The following is an 18369-nucleotide window of genomic DNA, read 5'->3' as shown; positions in this document are numbered from 1 at the left end:
GTAGATGTGGCTGTTACATGCCAGTTGGAAGGGAGCCAAAACAGAGATGTTGTTTGTACATGTGCAGATGTTGGCAGGATTCCCTGCACTCCTGTTGTCAAAGGATCTTTTTATTTCCACAGAGTTCTAAATATATCTGTGTTACAGTATGGCATGCAGATATTTTACTAGTAATGTCTGGGATGTTCACTTCTTAATAAACCATACTGCCCCTAGAATTTCTTGTGTGAAATGAAATTCAGTGTACGTGGCGCAGGAAGCGTGATGGATATGTTTTGAAGATCAGTGTACCATTGTGACTAACGCTGTACTTTCAAAATCAGTATAATCCCATTACATAAATCCCTGCTGCTGCTGGAAAGGAAGGGTCCTCTTAGCTTCTCTCCTGTCTTATGCACGTGGTCTCCCTTCCTTTTCTCAGTACTAGCATGATGTGGTGATGTGATGAGCTGGATCAGGCTACTGATGCAGCTGAACACCAGCCCAGCAAGTCCCAGGTGCATTGCCTTCCTAATGACATGAAAGAGGGAATTGAAATGAGTGTGCTTGATGGCTTGGGAGGGATGGACACCTTCGCTTCCAATGGTAGCATGGCTTTTGCCAGGTTCAGCTGTTTGTGGTTGAATTTGTACTTGGAAAGGGAGGCAAGACATAAACAGAGCAGGACTGGAATATTGGGAAGGAGAGGGGTGGAAAAGGAAGGAGCGGGGTGGTCCAAAGTCATAATTACCTGAATATTTCACCATCATTGCTGTAGCAATTGAATATGTTGCAGTGAGTGCTGACAAAATGCAGCATTATGAAAATGTTGCACAGTTAGTCAAATCAGTTAAACTTGTGTTTATCAGAAAATTTTCTCCAATTTAAGATACAAATTTGACTTTATGAGATATGGATAAGGTAGTCTTGAATAATGGGTACTGGACTGATAGGTACACACATTCTGACTTCCCCAGTACTAAGCTGTATGGCTTTTTCCCGATGGATACCAGTAGGCGGTATTTTGAATTTTCCTGTATGCCCACTGGTACCACTCACTGGAATGAAAAATTTTTGCTTGCCCAGAGTTCTCTGGAGGTTATGCTTTAGCACCAACTCCTGCTTGCTTCTTCTGAGTGAAGTTGCATGTTCCTTTGTAAATAAGTAATTTAATTGGATGGACAACAGCCACTTACTTATTGGTTTGTTCCAATACTGATCCAGAACGGAATACAGTAATGATAACTGTGCAGGAAATATCATTTAGTGGCCTTTATTGATGCCACAGACATGAATTTTCATTATATTGGTCTGTTTGTAAAATAAGTAAGGAACACTGAATTAGCACACACTTCATTTGTTGGAAGATTATTTTGCTTGCAAAATAAGCAAAAAAACCCCAGGAAAAAAAAAAAAAAAAGCCAGCTTCTTAACTGTGGAATGTATCTTGCCCTGAACTAGTGGATGTTTGCCTGTACTTACCACCTTCATAAACTGCCCTGAAGCCTACAGATTAAAAAAACCTGAAGACTGCTTAATGTCATCCTTATTGCATAATAGATTCAGTTAGAGAGATTTAGTTCTGCTCAGTTATATAGTTATACAGTTATATAGTTTCACAGCTTGAAAATGTCATACTGGTCTCAAACCCATCCTATTAGTTCTGTATCATCCTCTGGACCAGATTTGCCTATGTGAGTAGATAGGTAATCAAAATAGAGTAAAAGTCCAGACACTTAGGCACCCCAAAAACTTTGAACCTATTCTGTTATTAATATGGGTCTGATGTCCTTTTGACCAACCAAGAAAGGTTCCTTGCAGTGGTAAACATAGTTATGTCCTTTAAAATTGTCTTCTGCACTTGCTATGTTAGGAGTTAGCTTAATGGCTTTTGCTGTCAAATGGCAAACTATGTCAACAATATATGTTATTTATTATTTTAATTTCTTCACATGTGCTATATAGGCAAGATTTGCTGTGTAGAAACTTTGAAGAGTCCTTGAAAATTCCATAGAGGACATCTTGATCCAGAGTAGTCTGGGATGGATGCTCTGCTTGCAGGAGGATCCAATTATCGAGCAGTGTTAACACATAAACGAATGGATATTTTTACTGTCTCCAAATTACATTTAAAATATGGAATAGTTTTAAAACTATAGATGAACAAATTGAAGTGTTTTTAAGCATTCCAAGCAAGGGCTGCTGGAAGCTAGGTACAAGTTAACCTGGTACTTGGCCTTCATTTTACATATGGGCTCAATTAGGGCCTCCATAACATTTATTAAATGTGTTAATCATATGAAACAAAAAGTGTTTTAATGACCATTAAGCCATGCCCTTTCAACAAAAACCACTTAAATGTGAAAGTGGGCATTTTTCAATTGTGCAAACTAGAAAGCTCATCTTCTTGATGAGAGTAGCTAGATAAGATTAAACAGTGTGTCATAACATCATAAGGCTTGTATTCAGAATGGGAATCTTAAAATGGTAACCTTGCATGCTCTGATGCTACCTTCTGTTAAGTATTTTATGGTTTTGGTAATAATACTTGCCTTAAGCTTTTCTGTTCTTACATTTATAAAAATAAAAATTCAGTAAAGGCTGCTCTTGCACTGGAGAACTTCAGGTTCTCCCCTGCCATGTGATCAGAAGTACTCTGATGCCTTCTATTTGACGGGTATATATATTTGGAATAAGACATATAAACAGTTCTTACTTGACATGAAAACAGGGAAGGGCTCTGAGTAACTTTGCATAGAAGTTGGCAAGGTCTGTGCTTCCAGAGCAGAAACTTCGATCCCAAATCTTCTCTCTCTGAAAGGCCTTTAGAAGAAGGATGGCAATGAGCATGCTGTAGGAAGGTGAACTGGTTTGCTGGGCTGGAAACTCTCCGAAGTGAGAGCCACGTGGAGTGTTAGAGTGACCTTCTCCAATATCAGTGGCATAGAAATAAAAACGAATGCCCAAATCTTTTCTTCACCTTCTTTTCTGGGGAGTGGAGGGAGCACTGTGTGACCCAATCATAACTGTTCCTTTTCCCCAGTCACCTCTGTATAGTTTTGCACTTCTTCAGACAATGATTCAGAATGGGTGAGAAAGGAATTGTAGCTGCCTGTGAATTGCTGGGAGAAGTTGCACAATGGGAGTAGTTGTGTTTCCCAGAGGCTTTGATGTGCTTTAGCAAACCTTTTCATTAGTAGCATTTGTACTTAAAAGTTCTGTAGCAAAGATTCCAGTTTTGTAGTGAAATAGTAGATTGAGACAATCTCTCCACAGGATTTTGTTTCGTATCTCCTGAAACCTGCAGCTATTGTGAAATGCTAAAAATTCCATATAACCAAGAGAAACTATTGTTGCACTGCCAAGCAAGTGTTCCTGTTTAGCTTTTTCTTCCTTTGTGTTTACCAGCAGCATCTTTTAAAAGACAGAGAAGACAACTATAAGAATTTTCCTCTTGTATATTGCTAGAGCTTTCATTGATCCAATGACCTTTTGGTTCAGAGGCCAGTTACTAGTCTTTTTAATGAAACTTGGTTCCTGACATGGCAGCATGCTTATGCAGAAAACGACTAGTGAAATATGCAAGCCAGTTCTGTGAGTAAAGATTGGAGTGCATGTGGGTGACATTATTTTATTGGCTGTTGTGATCTTAGCAATTCTATTTTTGTTTTGTTTTGGTTTTTTTTTCCCCACAACTTTTTAAATTCTAAATTTGAATTGTGAATTGAATATAGTTGTAACTTTGCTGTTTGCATTTCAAGAATAAGTATTAATTCTTTGGAGTAGATGTGGCTTGCAATTCCCCGTGTATACAGGGCTTCTAGGGTTTCTGGCCAACATCGGTATTCTAACTTTGCCTTGGCATCAGCTGATGCCTAGTGTTTAAAATGATCAAAACTTCATCATCAAAGGAAGCACAGACGTGGGTGAAATCAAGGATTGTTGTAGGGGAGGTGTGGGTTCTAAGGCTATGGTGATTGGGTGTGTAAGCACTGTAGCTTTTCTAATTTTTTTAAAGTGGGATACATCCACAGATGGGTGAGTGCTGGGCATCTCTTTCCTAACTGGTCTTCTAGTTCAGATCTGTCCTATACAATGTGTTTCCTTCCAGCGTCTCTTTTCTCAATTTACCATAAATGTTTTCTGCTGCCATGGATTCCGGGAGGTATAAAGCTTCCGTTCAGACTGAAACCCACCATGCTGTTCATCCCAAGGGTGGTAAAACCTTTGCGACACAGCAAGGTAGTGCACAAGGAAGGAGCATGTGCACACAGCGTTATCTCCTAATTGTCAAAACTAGTGTACATCTTATTCTGAAAGAGTGCTAACTTGTATGCATTTGGGGCTTCTTCATTTAATATTTTAATGCTTTCTTCCTGATGCATAGTATGGAGGATAACTTTTAAATACTTGTCTGTTTATATTGAAGTTTTAGGGCACATTCAGCACACCTGAAGTAGGAGAAATATGCTGGTGAGCTGTTTTTTTTTTGTTGGTTTTGGGTTTTCTTTTTAATTGGTTGTAGTATGTTATTACTATCAAGTCTTTTATGTTAACTTCCAAGAAAACTAGTATTGGAGACAGATTTTACTTTTGATAAAAATGTTACGTGGCTGTGTGTAATAACACACAGTGTATGTATGTAGCAATTAATCAAGGGGTATATTGCTAAGGAGTATTATAGCATAAGAAACCCTAAGCTTTCTTTCATACCCTAATCTATTTTGTAGTTCTTTCTGTGAGAGATCTTCAAGTGAGAAGATACTCAAAGGTATACAGCCAACTGGGAAGAATGAGAAGGGGGTTATTGGAGAGAAGGAGGTGTCACCTTTTAAAGCTTTTTCCTTCGGGTTATTAAAAGAATTGGTTTTAATTGATAATATCAGATGCAAAATTATCTTGATGGGAAATATACTTGTGTTAGTGCAATAGATGTGTATAAAACTCCAACAGAAAAAACATAGCTGGTAGAATTGTGCCTGCGTATGTGAATATGTGTGTATATATAGTATATGGAAAGCTAGATATGGGTTGTATGTATTTCAGGTCCTCCAACTCCTTACCCTTTAGTACTCCAGCAGGGCCTCTTGCTCACGTAAATATATTTTGTGTTTTTTTTTTTTCTTTCCCTTCAAAACCTAGAAGGATCTGGAAATGTAGTGTTGATGGGTATTTAAAGATGCCTCTTCTAAATCTTATTGAACAGCCTTTAGAAATCGAAGCTGTTTTGTATTGATGAAAATTTTTAAAAATCTTTTCATATACAGAGTTTTCCATCCGATGAGGGTTGGCCATTCGCAAAGTACTTAGGAGCATGCGGAAGAATGGTGGCCGTCAATTATGTTGGAGAAGAGCTGTGGAGTTACTTCAATGCACCATGGGAGAAACGAGTGGATCTGGCCTGGCAATTAATGGAAATAGCTGAGCAGCTGACAAATAATGACTTTGAATTTGCACTCTACCTCCTTGATGTCAGCTTTGACAACTTTGCAGTTGGACCGAGAGATGGGAAAGTTATCATTGTAGATGCAGAAAACGTTCTGGTTGCAGACAAAAGGTTAATCAGACAGAGTAAGTGTCGTCTTTTTCTCCCCTCATCCCACATCTCTTGCTTCTTTCTCTGCAAGCACAATATTTAAAGTATTTATACTTGGTAAATACCCATTTTGTTGGCTTTACAACTAGACTACTAATTAACAAACTAATTAGCTTTCTTCTGCAATTAGACTACTAATTAACTTGACCGATTTGTCAATTTTATAAAGGGTTGAGGTTGCCTGAACTTGATTTACATGCACTTTTAATCTTTGTAGTCCTGCTTAAATGGAGAGGTGAGGGCAGGAGGAGACTGTTGGGACATGGGATGCATTTGTGTGGATGGATGGACAGATAGATGGTCTGGCTGACTGTCTTCTGTACCTTAACTAAAAAAGGGAGGTTCCTTTCGTCTTTTCCAGATATCTGTAAGGATGGAAGTCTTGACTTTCTATTTTCTGTGAATGACAAGACAGTCTTACTGCCCTCTTTGCCTTATTTACATATCCTGCCTCTGGTTTGCTTGTTCAGGTTGGTGCTCTGTAATAATGGAACTGAAAGAATGGGTAATTTTAGTGCTGTTTCCAAATGGATATAGTGACAATTTGTTCATCTTCCTGTCAACTGTAAAAGCTCAAAGCAGTGCCAGCAGGAAAGATGTTTGACAAAGTGGCATGCCATGGGTTTATATTCCATTTGAGCTTACAAGGAAAACTTTACAGACCTAAGGGTTAGAAACATTGAAGACAAACCCCTAGATTCTGCAGAAGCCTATGGCAACAGGCCAAGTGATTCCAGTTTGCTTTGGGTGAATCTTTTTTTTTAAGATCTGCAAATAGACTTCATATGTTGTTCTGCCAAATTAACTTTAAGACTATATTTTCTATCCACACACTTTTCTACAAGGAAATATGTTTTATGGTTTTTTTATTGGTGGTGTGGTTTTTTTTTTTGGGGGGGGGTGTTTGTTTTTTTTTTTTTCCTATTAGATTTATTATATGTTCTCAAGTATCTTAGATTAAAATTATCTGATCCTACCAAGAAAACCTTTTAATGTATTGGATATCCAGTAAATTTACTTTAGTACCTATGGGCCACACAAATAAACTTTCTCTTTATTTTATTTTTTTTCCTTTTTCCACTCTCTTAAAGTAATACTACTTTGACTTCTCAAGCATGTCTGAATTGCTCAGGCACAAAGATGACCAAATGCACTCTGAAAAACTTGATATGTTCATGGAATAGGATCATGTAGCTTGTTGCAGAAGCTGAATGCTGAAAGTAGTGTCATGCTTGCATCTGTTGTCTATAGTTATCAGACTAGTTTGGATCTAACTGGGATTTTGCTGCATGAATTGCAATCTAACAATTAGTCAAGAACATGGAAAACAAATGAGGGCACAAGAAAGTTCCCAGTCTTTTTATAAACTTGCTATTTAATACTGATTTAATTAATCTTCTAGAAAGTTTCATTAAACAGTCTTTGTCCAGTGTGATTTAAATGCCTGTTTAGATATTTGAATATGTACCTTCTGCCCAACTGCACTGTATGGTAATATCTATTTGTACTTTGCGTGGGATTTCATATTTGCGTTTGCTGAAGACCATCTTCCCCATTCTCATTTGTTGCTGGCTTCTTTTCCGTTTTGAGTTTGCTGTTTGTTGTACAATTTTTGCATCACTTATTTATAGTCTTAGCAGTCATCCTTCAGTATGCTTTTTTTTTGTAGACTGGCTTATAGTGCACCATAAATGTGTAGACCAATAGTCAGCTCAGAGACCAGCAACCACAGATAAATCTTTATTTGTGCATCACATTACTAAAAGAGATCAGCACGACTATGAGACTCCATGACAAGGACCTCTTCTTCAATCTGCCAGTAATCTAGATACTTATGATGAAAGTTTTCTAACAAAAAGTAGTAAGAACTCAGGAGATTTCACACTTAGTAACTTCTTATGTATTATTATTGTATAAGGTATTTTCTGTAAATCAGGTTTTAAGTTAAAGAAAGCTTTGTGGCAAGGCTGCTAGTTACACCTTCAAATTTTGATAACTTTAAACCTACGTGTAGAGTGTTTATACATGTACATAAATGCCACTAGTTTTTTTGAATTTTTTTCTTTCTTCAGAGATTATATGTAATTTATCTTTTTTTTTATATGCACTTCTTAGTTACTACCACATCTAAAGTAAGAAGTTTGAAAAGAATGTTTCAGAAGTTTATGGTAATTACTTCGCAATGGTTTTTTTGGTCTTTGGTAGACCACTTGCCAGTGTTAGTTCCCAGGGCAACTGGAGAAACAAATCTGTGTTGCTAAAATAATGTTGCTTGTTTATTTTTCTCTCAACTTCAGCTGTGGATCATTCTCTGGTACTTGTGTTTGCTACATTTTTTCCTCTGTGTATGTGTGTGAATGTAGATTTCATGTATTGAGTGTGCTCTTTTTTCTGCTTCCCTCTCTTAGCTATCTATTTTACCCTGTTTCTTTCTTTCCCTTATTTTTTGTACTGCCAGGACCATTTCAGCAGAAGGGTATATCAAACTGCCAGATGCAATCTTAGACTAGAATGTTTAAGAGTTCAGCTAAACAAAGTTGGTTTATAGTTCACATATTACCAGTTTGCTGTGTACTGAGCTTCTGATTGTATTCAGACACACATACACTCTTTCCTTCTCTTTCTCACTTTTTTTTTTTTCCTGTATCCTTGTATTTCACAGATAAACCCGAGAACTGGGATGTATGGTATGAAAGCAAATTTGATGACTGTGATAAAGAAGCTTGTCTGTCGTTCTCAAAAGAGATTCTTTGTGCTCGTGTCACTGTGGACCACAATTATTATGCTATTTGTCAGAACCTTTTATCAAGACATGCCACATGGCGTGGCACTTCTGGAGGACTACTTCATGACCCCCCAGCTGAAATTGCCAAAGACGGCCGACTTGAGGCCTTGCTGGATGAGTGTGCCAACCCAAAGAAGCGATATGGTAGATTCCAAGCTGCAAAAGAACTGCGTGAATACCTTGCACAATTGAGTAACAATGTGAGGTAGTCCACAGAGAAATTTTTTTTTGCAACACTGGCTAAAACACTATTGCAAAGACAATTAGAAAATGAAGTTTTGAACTTACATACTAAAAAGAGAAAATAAAAAAAAAAACCAAACTAGTTTATCAATTTTCTAAATACCATAAAAATACAATTTTATGGTGTTATAAGGTTTCTTTGCAAACAGACAAGGTACTTACTGAATTAAAACTTGAGCTACTATTGACTCTCCTCTCTAACTATTTAAAAGGGAGTAGGTCAAAAAAGACTGTGATAGCTTGATTGACAGCGTGTGTGTCAAAGGGTACTTTACATAAAACTGCATTAGTTTCACAGTTTTGTGAAGCTGATGTTCTTACTTGGAAAGTCAAGTTAGACTGATGGCCTGTTTTAAAGGCCTTTTTCCTGACATCATTGTCTCATTTTTGTGTTTGTTTAAACACCTTGAAGTGGCATTTACATCCAGTTAAATCTAGCTGTCTTCATTCTTTCGGATTTAACAGGCTTTCACATTGTTGTGGTGCAGTACATTCCTTCTGTGAGTGCAGGATTCCTATGTTTACTGTCTAATTTTAGGGGGTTTTACACTGTATTTTACTATGCTTACACATTGTGCATTTTTTTTTTTTTAAGATCATCATAAATTCATATGTCACTTGAACTAACATTCACTCGATGTCTTTTGTAGTTTTGCCATTGGAAATATCACTTAGTGTAATTACTGTACAAAAATTTTACCCATCATGCCAGTATATACACATAACTGTTTAGCAGGAAATCATGATATGAGCAAACTCTTATTTTTAATGAGATAATTAGAGAATTGGAGAGACACTACAATAAAAAGATTTCTATTAATTTGAATTGGGGATAGAGGCTTGACTAAAAATAAAAATTCACTAGTCCAGTGTAGTTAAGCATAAACCAAAGAAAATGGTTCTGTTTATTAGTTTCTAAACAAATAGTAAAGAAAAAAAGCTATACTGTAGTGAAGTTAATAATGCTCAAAATTCAATTTTAGTGGTCCTTGGTTACTGTTCGAAGAACTTTTAAAACTATGTGCTTATACTAGAAGAAAACCCTAATTTTAATAATAATGTCTAGCAAGTTAGCAGTTTGTTTTGCACCATTCCCAATTTTGTTGAATTCAAGTGTAATGGAGGTTACTGACTAGTCATCTTTAGGTTTACTAGCTAAATTAAGCTGTATTCACTCTAGACACCTTTTCTTGAATAAGTCTGACTGTTCCCAGTGCAGTTAAAATTGATTTGTTGAGGTTTGTGTAAATCTGGAATTGTTCTCATAAATTACAGTTTTTATAAAAACCTCAGTTACTGGACATGAACTCACTTAAAAGTTTGATCCTACCCCCTGCGTGCCCGCCCCCCCCCCCCCCCCCCCCCCCTTTTTGTTTTTAACACTACTGTAATGCTTCGTTTTCCTGAAGTCTTATTCATAAACAGATACTCTTAGGGAATGTACGCGTATTACTTCTTGTAACAATAATGAAGGAAACTAGTAATTCTTAAATGCGTGTATAAAACAGTTTTTCCTATGAGCTAAAAATAATTCTGAACAAGGTAGTGAGTGTGTGCTACTTTGCTCTTGAAAGTTAGAATGCCTCATACAGCATCAGAAGACTGATGGAAGCTGTTGCTTTACCAAATTGCTGCAAATGCAAGGTCAGGAAAACAGCAAACTCACTGGCTGGCCCTTCTTTCTCAGATCTCAGAAAGTGGAGCCATATAAAGATGCAGAGTGCTCTTTGATTTCTTAGGTGACTATATTAAGGATATTTTGGAATTTGAAATTCGCACTTCAAGTCATCTTTACTTATGTAGCCCTAATTTGCTCCTAATCCTTTGTCTCATTTTCTGGAGCTGGGATGCCCAAGGCAGCTTTTAATTTTCATTTCTCCCTTTCCCCCCTTTCCCTCATTTGAAAATGGTTTTACATGATTGCTCTGGCACAAGCTGTCAGAGAAGGTTCATGTTATTTTTCATCATAAAATCCACTTATTTGAAGAAAATAGACTAGCCCTCAAACTAAATAACACTATGCTACCATAAAAGCCTTGACTTATCACTAAAGTTGATTTTTAGACATTTACCACATTTCCCAGTGAGTGAGTGGAGTATGATTGTTAAAGTTGTAAAAGAAACAAACACTGCCAGTTCTGGTTACTACTCAAGGCAGTGCTGTAACTGCCAGAATGTCCTTCCTATCAGATTTTATTTGGGTTTAGTTCCCTCAGAAATAAATTACTAAAGCTGATTATAAAAGGAATTCGGAACTTTAAAAAAACAACACACAAACCAATACAGGGAAAACGTTGTGGAGAGCAATAAATCTTGTTCTGTTTGCACCTATCAGATATTTATTGTACAATAACAATTTATATTTTTAGTCATTGCCCATTATTATTGATGAACACGGTGAAATATTTTTGAATGAGATGTTTGGGGTTTGTATGTGCGTTACGATTGTCCTTTTGTACTGTAAGTTACTGTTTGATTGGAATATTTTATCAAAACTGTCTCCCTGTGCCTTTATATTACAAGAAAGTTGTTTCTGCAACTTATAATGATATTAATAAAGAATACTTTAAGAACCTCATCTCAGATATTCATTTTCAGATCCGTAAGTCTCTTCAGATTGACTTAGTCTGGGATGTATTAAAAAATACATAGAACTAGTTTTTGTTGTGTTCCAGAATGCACTATTGTCAAAAGTGACATATAGGAACTTTTTTTTCCCCCTCATTCTTTCTAGTAGACTGATCAAAAGTATGAATGATCGGTGAGGAATCTTTCTGTTTTGGAGACTTGCTTTCTTAAAAACTTGATCAAGCCATATCTTTCTGTTCTATTAACTGAAAGAAAATGTTTTTGAGTTAAGCAAGTTGGTATCTTCTTTCTTTATTGTTTGAGAAACTTAATTTTCCTTGTATTTGATCATTTATATTGCTAGTACCACTGTGTCTTCAGTACAATATTCTAGCAGTTAATGTAACTTAAATACATAATGACTTTTGATGTTTCTCTTTTACTCTGTTTTTTTCAGCGACCAATTGCATTTGAAACTAAGCCCTGCAGTTGTTCTGAAGTATATATTCCCTTCTGACTTTCTGAGCTCAAAACCACTTGGATTTTTTTATTTTTTTTTAGTTGCACTGCACTTACATGTCCAGGAACTGCAGACATGCAGATTGAAACTTGTAAACTTTCCAGTCAAGATAGTTAGGATCTTAAGAGAAAAATAGCATGAATAACTGCTGCATTTTTTGTTTCAACAGTTTGCAGAATACAGCATAGCCTGATCCTGGTTGCCTTGAACTTCAGGACACGGGGTATCTGGTACTTTCTTACCAGGTACATTTTCATTGTGAGATATGCTTCAAGTATGTTAAACTTTGTATGCTACTTGGAATTAGCAGAAAGATTAGATTAAATGCAATATTCTTTACCTTTATTAAAGTGGAGACCTTGGCTACCTTAAAAGGCACTAAAATGTTTTGGTTCTCTATAGTCTAATACTTCTGTCAAACCAGCAATGGTGGTTTCATGGATTCCTGTTTTCCCATGTGACATGTCTGAATCCAGTACTAACTTCTAAGCTCTTTTATTTGTTATCTGTGTTGTTTGAAACCTGTGATTTGGAGATCAAGATAGATTGGAGTGTGAGACCTCTGTAAAATGCACGTCCAGTGCGTATCAGAAAAATGTTCTCTTTGGGAGATCTATTTCTCGATTTGAAGATCTGGTATGCAGCCTGGTCAAACCGCTTTTGAAGTTCCTTACGGTTTCTTTGTATCTCAGTCTTCCCATGCCTTTAAAAATCCAGTCATTTTTTGTTTTATCAAATAAAAACTCGATTGGTCTTGATTTCACCTGCTTTTTTTGATTGAAGTTGCATTATACAGACTGCTAATTTATTTGATAGCCTTCATATGACTAGTACACTCATTATTAGTGTCACTGTTATGTCACCTTGGATGTGTGCCAGTGGTTCTTTTTTCCTGTTTCCTTACTTCCAGATCATGGTCAAAGATGTATAACAAGTTTAAATAGACCATTACCTCATTCTCCTTTAATGAACGAGAATGTTTTAAAGAAATTTTTCCTATGGTGATTTGTCATTTTTTTTGACATGACTCTCTAGATCTGACAAGTATTGGTTTGCCTTGAGTACTTCTAAGCATCACATTCCATTTTATGTTTCATACTGAGTTTTATGAACATGTTTTACTGTTCTTCCAGGCAAAAGCCTTTGGTAGTCTGACTTTACTGTACACTACATTAATGAGCTTTTGCTAGATGCAGAAAGGCCCTGTGGCTGCTAGCTGTTTTTGTAGAGTGTGCATGTGATGTCAGGACAATGAAGACTCTGTTGGTTTGGCAGCTGATGAGTCTGTTGTTGCTACGCTGGTAGTATGGGAATATACCTGCTCTATGTGGCTGAAAAGCTAGACAAATCTCAGGAGTGTTATTAATGAACATTTGCCACAAATACTGACTTGCGTGTTCAGGTTAGAGCACGAAAAGTTCTGACATCTAAGGCTGGTTTTTCTATTTGGTGGGTTAACTCCAGTGTTCTGAGAACAGCAGTGTGGAAGCAGAATATACTTCAAAGCAAAATAGACTTTATTGTACAGCTTGTGTTCAGGTAGAAAGAAGAGCATTTTTGGAGGGGTGGTGGTTTCAGGTAGCTTATTAGTCAATTTCAACATGCATCTTTCTATTCTGAACATAATTCTTTTGCATATGCTTAACTTGTACTACAGATTCTAGCTTTTGGTATTATTAAAGGGGGCTTAGTGCGGCCATTTAGTGTGCACTTCATGTAACCATAGATTCCCAAATAGATGCCCTGTATCTTTTTTAAAAGAATGAGATTTTCAAAATTTAGTGGTTCTTTATTTTGTGCTTTTTTTCCTCCAAAATTAGTTCTGAAACTCAAAAACTGAGCAGCTGATTTAATTGCTGCCAACCATTAATGCAGTTTTAATTTTGACTTTAAAGTTCTCATCTTCTTTGGTTGTTCAGGCTGGAGTAGGAATATCTGGTTTTCTCTAAAATCTAGCAGTTCTCAGTGTGCAGCTGTCACCTGGACCTTAATAAATATCTTTTCCATACAAGAAAACTTAGTTTTCTTATTTTGTGGGGATTTTTGGCAGTTTCATATATTAAAACTTTTCTTACTGTTGCGAATTGCAGTTTCACTGTGGGAAGAAGAGCGTACATCCGTGTAGTGAGAGCACAAAGAAATAATGATCCAAATTCTGAGAAGTAAAAAACTGGGAATATTTTGAACTTGCTGACTTCAGTGCCTCACAGTAGAAAATAAGTATACCACTAATGGGCCTGATTATTTCACTTCTTATAGCATATCAAGAGCAGTTTTAGTTGTTTATTTAGATAGACTCATTGTAGAAACTGTATGTTGAGAAGGTTCAGCTTAACATGCTCATGTTTGCTTTCCTAAGGGTAAATTTAGAGCTCTGGCAGAAAGTAGATCCAGTGTCAACAGCTTCTAAGAATGACTCTCTTTAAGGGAGCTCTTCCTTTATCAACAGCCAGCATGCTCAGTGAATGTGGAGAAACTTTGAACAGTAAATGCACAAAGTTACAAAAATATGCCAAAGCATACTTCGGGTTTTAGTTTCTTGAAATTCTTCTACTTGTTATCTAGTTCTAATATGGAGCATTAATAAATACAATTTAAAAAAAAAAAAAAGGTTTCTTTTTATATTTGCTTACTGTTTTATAAAAACTGTATGTGTGAACGCCTGACTTTCTTTTTTCCAGTCTGGCAGCTGTTGCTTAATTTGTTCTAGAGGAAGATGATACTTGACAAAGGATGGAAAAACATGTTTCTTTCTCAGGCTACAGTTTTAATATTCTTTGACTTACATGCTGTCGGTTGTGTTTGTTTTTGTAGGTGGTGATGTTTTGTTTAAAAACTTCTTAGTTTACAAAGGAGGAGAACTTCACAGGGAAGATGAAAACAATTTAATAGCTATTGCTTCAGCTCTTCACCTTCCAGTCCTTCTCAGCTGTACATAGTGCTACAATTCTTCCCAGTCTTTTTGGCAGATACTGTCAGCTAATCCATTACAGTTTTTTCTAATTACTGCAGGTTTTTTTCTGAAGACATTCAACAAAACTTTATATTACAGTTTTTGTTAAGGTCTTTGTTCGAAGGGGTGGTATTTTGTCTCTACCAAAAAGTAAAATTATGTGTACCTATGATATTAAATGATGTTTCCCTTTCTTCTCTTTATATCCTGTTTATTTGTGCTATACTACAAAAGTATGGACCAGTGTCTAGTTTTATACAGCATATACTTGCTATGATGAACATCTGCCCTGTAACCAAATGCATACGTTATCAGAAAACTTTTTTATCAGTTTTGTAGAAATTCTTTGCTTCTGGATACAGCTGTTCGAATTTGTAAAAGTTTATCATGTATATGACTGTATTAGCCAGATACCTTAACAGCAAGTACAATAGAGAGAAAACAAAACCGTAGGAGGTCTGTGTCCCCTGCCTGTGGCCATTCTTTCCCTAGTGCTGTCTTCTGCTGTGTCTGCCAGTACAGGGTTATGTCTCTGCTACCCCGCAGTTCGGTGCGCTAGGAGCTGCTCAGCAGACTGCAGCGTTGGTGCCAGAGCCTCTACATCTTCGCTGTGTACATGCCTGAGATTTTGCTTCAGCCTAAATTGAGACTTGTCTTTTGAAATGAACATCTTCAGAATGTTTATGCTCAATTAGCAGTTTGAACTTGTATGTATCTGTCAGGGCTTGGAAGACATTTGGTGTGCACATGGATAAGAGCTTCTGTCTTAGTTTTCTCAGCAGGGAGCCTGATTTTTGTGCATCAGCACTGCTCTGCAACCAAACCAGCACCTGGAATTGAGAAGATGATTGAGAGATCGACTTCAAGTCTGCCTCACTTCTCGGAAAGAAAATGTTAATGTAAACCCAGACTGTAATAGCTAAATGTGTTCTTCATTAGATGGAATGAGGACCCAAATGTCATATTACAATTCTATCTGTTTACACAAATTTTACTTATATAAATCTATAAAAATGAAATTTGTCTATGTCTATACACATACATGTACATTTAGCATAAGCTGCTTTTGCAAAATTCTGATTGGACTCTCAAGTCCTAGACTGAGACTGATGTTTTACTTAATGGAAGCATTTTACTTGTGAAAAGTCTGATAACCTCATTTCTCTGCTTTGTTGTCTGAAAAATTTTGTACCTGAAAAATTATCTTATGCTCAGGTTAATCTGTAACCAGCTATTATTTGGAACACACAAATGATCTTCCTATTCTTATTTTAAGTCATTGTTAAGTAAGTTTTTTGATTTCTAATGTGGTAACAGTTTACATGCCACTGTTGTATTTATATTTGTACCTTACTGATAAGGAACTGTGATTTCTGATTGTTTTGATAGTTGCGAAGGTGTTTATGTGGTCTCCCTTTGGAATACTAGTCTTGCAGACTTTCAGACCTCATGTCTGTAATGTAAGAGAAGGATTGCAACTCTGACTTTCAGATGTCCAGCGGTCCTCAGCAGAGCCCCTTGTAGGATTTCTGAAACACACCCACGAGGACCCCATCTCTTGTAATTCACTATATGCAGAATTGAGGCAGGCTGTTTGTTTTTATGCCTGGATTTTAAGAGGCGTGAGAATATTCCTGTGTGTTGGAGCAACTGTAACCTCCCTCTCTCTTAAGGCTAAAACCTCATGAAAAGGAGAAAATATATTCTTGTAGATGATTTTTTGTTATATGTTTTTTTTGTTCTGCATTATTCCATACTTGTCTGGAGTTTATCTGATTGCACTTCATGAGATATATTTAATTATGCTGCCCTAATATGTTAAAATCTTGCAAAAGTAACTTTTTAGAAATTGGTGCTTTTTAAAGTAGAGTTTTGTACTTTTAATGTGATGTATTTCCCTAAATAAGCAGTAATAGCAAACACTTTTGCCAAGTGTAACCACATTTTAATGACTGTTTTTAGACACTTTTTTCTGTATTTGGGGTAGCAATCTATTTTGTACATTGAACTTTGACTGCCCACCAAAAACATCACTAGTACCAGACCTGGATATACCCAGGAGGTGCTCTTTTTCCTGTCTTAGCACGGAAATTGATGTGTGGTATGAATGGAATTGTGGTTATGCTTGTCCTTTCCTAGTTAGAGTAATACTTGTCCTTGGTCTCTAGCACTGCTCTTTTGTTAGTAGATTATCAGAACTTCTCTATTATGCAAACAGATAAACAAACAAAAATGTTACGTTACTTAGATACCATTACCTTAGTCACAATATGAGGTGTATTTGTGTGCATTGAAAGTACCTGGGGCTGCAAGCAATAGCTTCATTAGAAGTTTCCATAGATGCATTGTCATCAATCTTGATTTTAGCAAATATTAAAATATCACAGACATTCCTATGCTAGCTGATTTGGAGAGATATCAGTTCATCAGCCTTCAAACTGCAACCTAGCACAAGTCCAGAAATTATAAATAGTGGTTTGAAGAGTGAAACAAAGAATGGCATCACTGCACAGAAGAAGGAAGCACAACTTGGGTAAGTAAAGCATCATAAATTATGTTGGAATTTACCCAGTATACAGTTCTTCTCACTGAGAAAGAGAAATGCTGTGACTGGGATTTCTGTCTCAGCACTGCAGGAGGTCATGGCACTGTAACATGCCCTTGGCTCAGCAGCAGAGAAGCCTTTGCCACCGGTGCTCCTATGGACTTCCTCGCTAGTCTGGATTTATGGCTATTCCTGTGAGATGCCAAAGCCCCAACCATACTGGAGTTTGTATCTAAGCAATGAGCCATTCTGTCGATTAATCTGCTGTTGCTGTATAGCAAATTACTTGGCCATGTTTTAGCTGTGACAAGTGGGTTTCTGTTAGTGTTTGCATAGCTCACACCACAGACCGTGTAAGCTACCACGGCGTGTCAGACTGGCATTGTGATCATGACGTGCAGACAGGTTGAGCATCAGAGAAAGGAAAGAAAAGAAATGTATGCACTGTACAAATGGAAAATCTCTGTTCTTTTTTGTTTGAGAAAACATAGAACAGATCTTTTATACATGTGGGATGAAATAATTTAAAAAAAATAATAACTTTGTTAAGAAGGACATGGTTTTCATGCTTGAGATTTTTAAAAATGCATAAAAATTAATCACAAATTGTTAAAACTTCTCTGTTTTTGTTAAGCCTATGTTAGATATAGAATAGTGTTTAACGGATTGCAAGTAAATTTTTGTGGCTTAGACACATCGATTCAGGTGCGCTCTTTTAGTACTGCTTGTACTGTTGCGTATTGCTGTATGCTGTAAGCAATGTACTGCATTATACCTTTTTACAGAGTTTGTTTAAAAAAAAAAAAAAAAAAGGGCTGTTTGTTGGGATACCACTTAGTGTGGTCCTGAGCAATAACATATATATGTGCAAGTATCTAAGAAAGTCACCAAGGTAAAACATAGCAGTTCCTTAGTGATTCCTCACTGTTTTGAGCTTGCAGGACTCTTCTGGTTATCCTATTATAGGATCCTGCTTCAGGAGACTTGTATGACCTGTGCCATCTTCTATGACAATGTCTTTTTTTTTTTTTTTCTTTTTTTTCTTTTTGCTTCAATCCTCTTTGAAAATGTGATATATAGACATGTCAGTTTCTATAAAAATGATACCTGAATTCTAACTTGTATCTCCGACTATGTAAGCTACTACAAGTGTAAAAGTGCCATTCAGATTCAGTGATCT

General features: G+C 36.6%; 1 protein-coding gene across 1 annotated transcript in view; it reads left to right on the top strand.

Moving 5' to 3' along the window:
• The window catches only part of DIPK2A (divergent protein kinase domain 2A), a 40965-nt gene extending 29784 nt beyond the window's left edge, over positions 1 to 11181 (top strand). The window contains exons 2-3 of the mRNA XM_080410472.1: positions 5247 to 5550; positions 8238 to 11181. Coding sequence (XP_080266598.1) covers positions 5247 to 5550; positions 8238 to 8569 — 636 coding nt within the window. The 3' untranslated portion in view covers positions 8570 to 11181. The remainder of the gene's footprint in view (positions 1 to 5246; positions 5551 to 8237) is intronic.
• Positions 11182 to 18369: the final 7188 nt, after the last annotated feature.

Source organism: Falco punctatus (genome assembly GCF_963210335.1).
Source record: "Falco punctatus genome assembly, chromosome: 13".
Classification (NCBI taxonomy): domain Eukaryota; kingdom Metazoa; phylum Chordata; class Aves; order Falconiformes; family Falconidae; genus Falco; species Falco punctatus.
The sequence above is the reverse complement of the archived record's forward strand: the minus strand, read 5'-3'. Positions and strand labels throughout refer to the sequence as shown.